Here is an 8,317-nt window from a genome sequence, read left to right on the forward strand (position 1 = left end):
AGATGGAAAGTGTATGTAAAAAATTTATTGAATGTCAAAAACTAATATATATATATATATATATATATATATATATATATATATATATATATATATATATATATATATATATATATTCAATTTGCACACTGTTGAAATCATCCAATACTATTTGCTGCATGAAGTTATAATCAAACACCACTTCTTATTTCTTAATTGGTTGTTATACAAATTCATGTCATCTTAGTGATGAAAATAAGCTTATACTACGGCGGCCTGCAGCTGTTTTCTTTTTCTTTTTTCTTTGTTTAATAATGGGGTTGACCTTGTGTGATCAAATGTATCCATTTGTTGATAAATAAACATAGTTAAGTGTACTATATTAACCTCTATTCCCTTCATTTTCTTCATCTGCAATGGTGTGTTGATCTTCTTTTTCCGTAGAAAGTTGTGTTGTTTCCATGGATTCTGTGCATGCTATCTCTTCAGCTAATAATGCATCTTCATTCACAACTGGTATCTCTTATGTCACCCTTTGCTTAGTTCTTTGATTTAATATACTTTAATTTTGTGTATTTGATCAATTTTTCATTAGAAATATTTTTGATATTTTGAATCATTGATAATTGTAGGTGGAAATCTCTGGCGTTGTGAACGTTCAACCAAGAATATTTGCTATACAAGTATGTCTCACATATCCCCGCACTAACTTTTATTGATATATTACATTTTTTATACTAAGAAAGAAAACTTATTCAGAATAGATTACATTAACATTGTTTAAGGAGTTTTCATATTTTTTTCCCGCTTTTTAATGTTTATAATATTTTTTGTGGAAATAATAATGTACTAATGTCATTGTAATATAGCAAGAGTGTTAATGTGTTATTTTTCAAACATGAAAAAACACATTTGAATTGAAAGTTCTTTAACTTAACGTTTATATAAAATTTGTAATCTAATTTTTATTGATACCTTGGTATGTGTAATTTAGTGGAGAGAGAACGATGATGACATAAAATTAATAAAAGAACTATAGAAGTAGAAAAAGGAAAAATATCATCTAAAAGACTCAAGTAATAAAAATATAATTTACTCTTATTAATACGTTATTATCTCACTTTTCCACAAGTTCATCTGCTAGGTCCAATCTACTAATAGATAAAACTACTTTAACTCTTTATGGGCTATATACTAACTATTTTGTAATTTTACTTTGCAAACAGTGACATTGATACGATAATGGTATACAAAGTATGTTTGGATCCGGTTTTTCTTTAAGGAACTTCTCAAAATTAAATTAAATTTTCCTTCACGAACTCCGTGCTCTTCCTCAATCTTAGTTGAAAGGATACAAAGATACTTTTTACTAAAAATATTAAATTAAATTAAACATAATTTACTTTGGTTAATTACAATAATAAAATAAAATGCTGGAATACTAATTTTGTGTTAATTAATATATTAGTTATATTCTTAGAAAAAATAAGGTCTGGTTTTTTCTTTTAATGTTTTAATTGAGAAATGTTAAATTGAGTATGCATTTATATTGATCTTTTTTATCAACTTAAGCAAAATAAATATATAATATATAATTTATTTTCGTATTACCACTAATATTTCATCAAACATTTGGTGCTTAGGTTGTTGTGACTCAAAAGCTTTCCCATACAAAAGAAAAAGTCAAATAGAATATAATCCTCTGATGTTCGAACAATCAAGATTGAACAATCATTACAAATGGATAAGGAACGAAGAATGCAACAAAAAATATGTTGGAAAAGCCATCTCAAGACCATATTCTGAACCAGAAGATTCTAACACCAAAAACATCTTGGTATCTATAAAAGAATTTATGGTTGCTTTCTACTTGTTTTGCTATCCTTACACCGTGATTGGTCGGGTAAGTTCAAGGTTTTTTCTAATATTAAACACTTTTTTTGTGTATAACTATAATATCACATTAATTTTTTTCTAATGAGACATTTTTTTATCTTTTTCGGTCAGACATTAAGCACAGTTTCTGCATCTCTCTTCGTAGTGGCAAATCTATCAGATATATCTCCATTATTTTTTATTGGTTTGTTACAGGTTAGACTCTAATTATAAACTACTTCTCTGTCACTTATAAACTATGTTTTAACTTCATTAACAACTTTTGAGTTCTGGAAATGTTTCAGGCTTTGGTACCTCACTTGTTTATGGATATCTATGTAAATGGTGTGAATCAATTATTTGACCTTGAAATAGACAAGGTATGAAACTGTCTACAAGAAATAAACATGTCTTCATCAAGAAATTACTTTGTTTATGTCTTTTGGACTTTAGTGTCAATAAACATACATTTCTAACAAAACAAAACTTTCAAATTATCTTCTTAAGCAAATTTTACTACTTTAATATAATATCAGAATTATTTAAAACTTGTTCTAATAAGGTCAATAAATCAGACAACCTTTTATAACTCAAACATTATGGAGGAAGTAACTTACGGTTTGTCTTATTTAGTTGTTTGTTGCTTCTTTTGTCGCAGATAAACAAACCCTATCTTCCATTGGCATCTGGGCAAATATCCTATACAACTGGTGTCATTATTGTTGCATCAAGTTTAACTCTGGTGCCATATATATATATATATATTCTTTCCCTTTTATATTTTTTAGAAGTTCTTCGTTGACAAAGTATAAGGAGGCTTTTTTATTTATTATCTTCTACAGAGTTTTGGGCTTGCCTGGACTATAGGTTCTTGGCCATTGATTTGGAGTGTTGTATCGTGCTTTCTTCTTTGGACAGCTTATTCGATCAATGTGAGTTCTCTTCGATCGCATATAAACTTATTTTTGTCCTTAAAATGTTAAGGCATAAGCTTATGTGTATAGGTTATGGAAGGTTACTTATAATAATATCCATAATAATAAAAAATATATTAGTAAGATGAAAAAAATATGATTTTTTAGTTCATAAACAGTACCATAGACTACTAAACAATTTATTAGAGCTGTCAAAACGGATAATCCGGTCTGGCCTACTACGGATTGGTCACTTAGTGAGCCAACCCAACCCGGTTCATTTATTAGCGAGCTAGAAAAATTTGAACCCAGCTCGATCCACTATGGGTTTGGTAGGTAAACGGATTGGCTCTTTGCTCACTTAATTACAATTTTTTTAAATAAAATAAAATTACAAACTTTCTATAATTCGAATTTAAACAAATTTCACTCTCAACATGAATGTTTAATTAATTTTGAAAATAGGAAACTTAAATAATTTTTTAAAGCAAAAAAATAATAATAAATATCTTTTTATAAAATTAAAATTAAATTTTAATAAAATAAAATTAGGTAGGTGGGTTGGTAGACTAACCCGGCCTACCACGGATTCAATCCGTATGAACCGGATTTAAATGAGTCAGGTTTAAATTTGATCCGCATAATTAAAAAATACAACTTCCCGACCCAAACCCATGATGAATCGAGTTAACTTGCAAATTATGACCTATTTTGACGCCTCTACACTTTATGATAACCTATTTAAATTCTCATTTACAATGTTTAGATGGTGATAAAACTGATTTGAAACTTTTCAGGTGCCTCTGTTGAGATGGAAAGGACATCCCCTACTTGCCGCAATGGTCATTTTTGCCACTTGGGCTGTCATATTTCCAATCACATTTTTCGCTCATATGCAGGTCCTATAGCTAATTATACTTACTATATATTCAATCATGAAAAACCATTTATTAGGTACAAACATGTAACAATAAACAAATCCTTATGGTTAGTTTGGTTCCCTCCAGAGTCAAATATTTGTTAAGTTCGGAATAAATAATGAATAGTTACATGAAAGTCATAAGTTCAAAAGATACCTAATAATAAACAGATATAAATGTAAGTCAAAAGTTATGATTGAAGACTACACTTCGTCCGTATTAATATAATTTTTTGTCAACAAACATATATTTTATAATAACATTCCACATCTTATTAATTAGGTTTGTCAGTATTTTTTGATTATATATTTGTAGTAATGGTTTAATATTTATTTTTTATTCGACATGATCCTTTAAAATGACTCAATGTAATTTTTTTCGTTAATCATTTACTATTTTTGCACATTTATTATTCGATCCAAAAAAAAAAAAGAAATAACATTAATACTAATTTAACCTATCACATAATTTTAAAAAACATATAAAGATTACATTGAACCAAAATAAAGAGAGAAAACATTAACTAAAAAAAGATATTCAATCATTGCTGCAAATATGAGACAAAAAAAAATTATTAAGCCTATTCATTAAAGTAAGAAAGAAAATGGGAAGCTAAATACTTTCTTTCATTGTGTGTTCATGTAACAATGTCCAGACCTTTGTGTTGAAGAGGGCTATAATCTTTCCAAGATCAATGATTTTTTCTGTTGTATTCTTGGGCTTCTACTCTTTAGGTATTGCATTGTTCAAGGTAAAAGACTCTTGTTTCTCAAAACAGACATTCTTTTCAACATCAAGCTTTTGGTTTACCATATGTACTTATTATAAAACCTTTCATTGGATTCAACAGGATATACCTGATATCGACGGAGATCAAACATTTGGTATCCAATCCTTTTCAGCACGTTTAGGTCAAAAACGGGTATGTTTTTCTAATAAAACATCTTAGTTAAGTTGGTTGCTACTTCTTATTTTCTTAGGTTGTTTCTAACTAATCTTTGCAGGTATTCTGGATTTGTGTTTCTCTTTTTGAAATGGCTTTCGGAGTTGCCGTCGTGGCGGGACTAACATCTTCTTCTCCTTTGGTTAAAATTGTCACGGTAATTAATATGCTTGTTACATGTATAACTTTGATTTATACTTGGTAATATTATTTTTATTTTTTGTAAATAAGAATGGGGTGTGGATTGTGATCAGTAAGTGTTACCATATATAAAACGAGCGTCTAACAATCTTAATATCTTTTAAGTAATTTAGAGAGATTTGGATTATCTTTCTCTATTTTTCTTAAATACATGGGGTATTTCTTTCTTTAATTAGGATTAGGGATTTACTATTAATATTATAGAAATTAGTTTTTTACTTTTTTTTTTGTGATATTATTCTTCTCCTCTAATTAGGCAAAATCTATATTATAACAAGTCTCATTAATATATTTTTTTTTTCGGCAAAGAAAATAAATTACCAAGTACCATAAGAACAATTACCTTTTAACAAGAGGGGTATTGATAAGAAGAAAAAGAAAATAAAAGATATGCACAAGTGAATGCTTCTAGCTATAACTTGGAAATTTGATTAGAAAAAATACACAACTTTTTTCTCCTTTTGAACTCTAAGAGTTTAATGAAGTTTAGGAAATTTCATTTTGGTTTAACATTATTTGCTGTGAATGTTTCAGAGTTTGGGACATGCTGTTCTGGGTTCTATTCTCTGGTATCAAGCAAAATCTGTAGTTTTGAGTAGCAAAGCTTCCATCGGATCCTTCTATATGTTGATCTGGAAGGTAATGTTTTAATAATTTTTTTACCAATTAAGGAGTTGAATATCTATATTATTATCTGAAAGAAATAGCCATCCCATTAATTTTCCATTGCTTTGAGAAATAATTTTTCTTGTTAATTTCTATTGCTTTTCAATTTCCAATTGAGATACAAAATCCGGGATAAATCAACTGAAGTTCTTTTTTGAAAATATGAATTATTTCTTTGATTTGAATTTAGATTAATGTTTTTCTTAAAAGTCTCGTGTCGACTTAAAAATAGATATATAATTTTATAAAATAAGTTTTATAGAAATAAATTGGAATTGAAACTTTTTTAAAGATATATTATAGTCATTTAAAACTTATGTCAGTAGGAAATACAACAAATTTATCCTACATAAAATGGAAACGTTATGTTACACTAAAATCTGTATTTACCTTTTTTAAGAGTATGTATTTACTTTTTAATTTTTTGAACTAAAACCTGTGTTTTTTTCATTCAAAGTCTGATATTTCATATATAGATGTTTTATTTTATTTTTTCTTTTTGCAGTTACTGTACGTGGCATACTTTCTCATGCCTTTAATCAGATAAAGATGTCTGAAGGTTAAAACAGTGTTGATAACCACATTCAACAGATTTGTTCGCATTTGAAAATTATTGAAGATATATGTAGTGACTAAATATTATTAGTTATTTTACATTTTTCCTTAGTTTTAAGAAGATTTTATATGCATTCTAGAATGACAAAATCATTCTTTTATAATATTCTATTATATTTGTCCGTATAAAATCCAATTTAATCCTTCCAAATTGTTAGCATAAAAAAAGACATGGATCGAATTGGATGGATTATAGATTAAATTTAGTTTGCCGTATCATCTTTAATTGTTTCTTTTCGTTAACAATAGTACCATTATTAATTTTCTGATACTATAACGCTATTGGAATATAAAAGTTGTGATTAAATTAATTAAAGCACTTTAACTATTTTGTGACACTTCAAATGTATTTAACAATTAATAATTAAGTTTACTCAACAGAGACGTAATCCTTAGGTAAAACCATTAGTGGCACCACGAAGAGTTAAAAAGGTGAGGAAACAAAAACATGTACGTTTGCAATGCTTCATTTTAATGAGAATTTATGAAAGGAAAGAAATTTGAAAGATGCAATTCTGTGTTCATTGTTTATATCTTACATATCTAAATTTACGGCTGATATCAACTAAATAGATATAAAATTTAGTTTATATTTCTCTCATTTTAGCATCAAATGATCTTACAATAAAAAAATGTAAATTTATATTTGTTAATACACTAACATATATAAATTTATATTCATTAATGTACTAACAGACGTAAATTTTGCAGTTCTTTTTTAAAATATTTTGTTTGTTTGGACATCAAACAAAAACCTAAAATCTTGAAAACAATCTAGAACACCATAATATTTTTCTTAAGAAGTTCACAGTATATTTAACAAAGTCAAAGTATATATATATAATGAATATAAAAAAGATAAATAAAAGAAAGGGAAAAAAAATACTTAGAAACCTAACCTTCTTGTAAAATTTTGAAGCGATAAGTTGACCCCTCTTCTTATATAAACCATGTATGATGGGAGATATCATTGAAGTTTTAAACAATGATACAATATTAACATGTATAAAGTTATTCAAACCATATAATTCATAAACAAGTTATAAGTGATTATATATATCTTTATCCAATCTTCAACAATTCCTTACTTAGTGATAGTTTTCATCCTATAAATCACATAATGTCTGCATTTAAAAGAACTGATTTGCCTATTACATTAAAATAACTACAGAATAAAGAAAAAATTAAGTTCACGTATAACTTATATACAAAATAATTAACTTCATAACACAGTAGAATCAATTGTTTTCCTTTTTATAAATGCAAAATATGTACAAATGTTAAAGGATGTTAAAAGTTGTAAAACATTAGAGGAAGGTTACTTGAAGAATGTAGACGAGATGAACAACTATAGAGAAAAAACTAAGTCATTCACTCCTTTACTTTTATTTATTTATATATATATATATATATATATATATAATATTTTGATATATTAGATATTAAAGGATACATGTATACATGAGTACAGATTCAATAATAATCATACGTCCTCATTAAGATGTGGTGTAAAAAATACTCGTTACTTATAGTATTTATTTATAATATTTATATGTTGAAGGTTTTATTCACAAATACTTGGATTGTTTTTATATCCCTAGGTCCAATCCATTTTATTCGATCTAAACTAGATATTGAAATACTCAATCCATGCGAGCTTTTGTATAAGTTATTTTGGAAATTATGCTTCGCTTATTTAATTGAAGCATATTTAACCGAGATAAAAAATATATATAACTTTAAGTTTTGGTAATCAAACCTTATTCTTTATTTTAATGTTTCAATTCCCTTTTGAATCGAAATTTATTCCTATAATTTTTATGAAAAAAAATTAATTTCTTCTCATCCTTATATATTTTTCACCATAAAACCAATATGCTCTCCATAAATAAATAGAGCCACAACTACTTTTTCCACCTCCACATTGAATAAAAGAGATTAAAAAATATTTGCATTAGAAAAAAAAAATTATGAAATAGAAAAAATTGTAAGACGAAAGAACGAACCTCTAATTGCTTTCAAACTGGGAAGAAAATGGATGCTCATAGTAACAATGCGATGACACACTTCGCGTTGACTACGAGAAAGGGGAGGAAGGAGAGTGGAGGAGTGACGACGAAAATGGAAGCATGGTTCACATTTGGCGAAGAGGAAGGGAGAAAATTGTTTTTTGTAGTGGAGAACTAATGAAGTGGCGCAAATGA

General features: G+C 27.2%; 1 protein-coding gene across 1 annotated transcript; it reads left to right on the forward strand.

Annotated features, from left to right (window-relative positions):
* The first annotated feature begins 410 nt into the window (after positions 1-410).
* Positions 411-6,045, forward strand: LOC106770250 (glycinol 4-dimethylallyltransferase-like). Its single transcript, XM_022785090.1, has 13 exons — positions 411-495; positions 612-662; positions 1,623-1,882; positions 1,987-2,070; positions 2,160-2,234; positions 2,513-2,596; positions 2,697-2,786; positions 3,566-3,667; positions 4,344-4,439; positions 4,539-4,610; positions 4,693-4,788; positions 5,367-5,471; positions 6,004-6,045. The coding sequence occupies exons 1-13, from the start codon at positions 441-443 to the stop codon at positions 6,043-6,045; spliced, it is 1,212 nt and encodes a 403-aa protein (XP_022640811.1). The 5' UTR covers positions 411-440.
* Positions 6,046-8,317: the final 2,272 nt, after the last annotated feature.

Source organism: Vigna radiata, chromosome 8 (genome assembly GCF_000741045.1).
Source record: "Vigna radiata var. radiata cultivar VC1973A chromosome 8, Vradiata_ver6, whole genome shotgun sequence".
NCBI classification, from domain to species: Eukaryota; Viridiplantae; Streptophyta; class Magnoliopsida; order Fabales; family Fabaceae; genus Vigna; species Vigna radiata.

Coding starts and splice junctions, on each gene's coding strand:
- LOC106770250 (XM_022785090.1), top strand. CDS start 441: ATGGATTCTGTGCATGCTATCTCTTCAGCTAATAATGCATCTTCATTC. Junction 663..1,622: donor CAAGAATATTTGCTATACAA/GTATGTCTCACA, acceptor TTTGGTGCTTAG/GTTGTTGTGACTCAAAAGCT. Junction 2,071..2,159: donor TTTTTATTGGTTTGTTACAG/GTTAGACTCTAA, acceptor GAAATGTTTCAG/GCTTTGGTACCTCACTTGTT.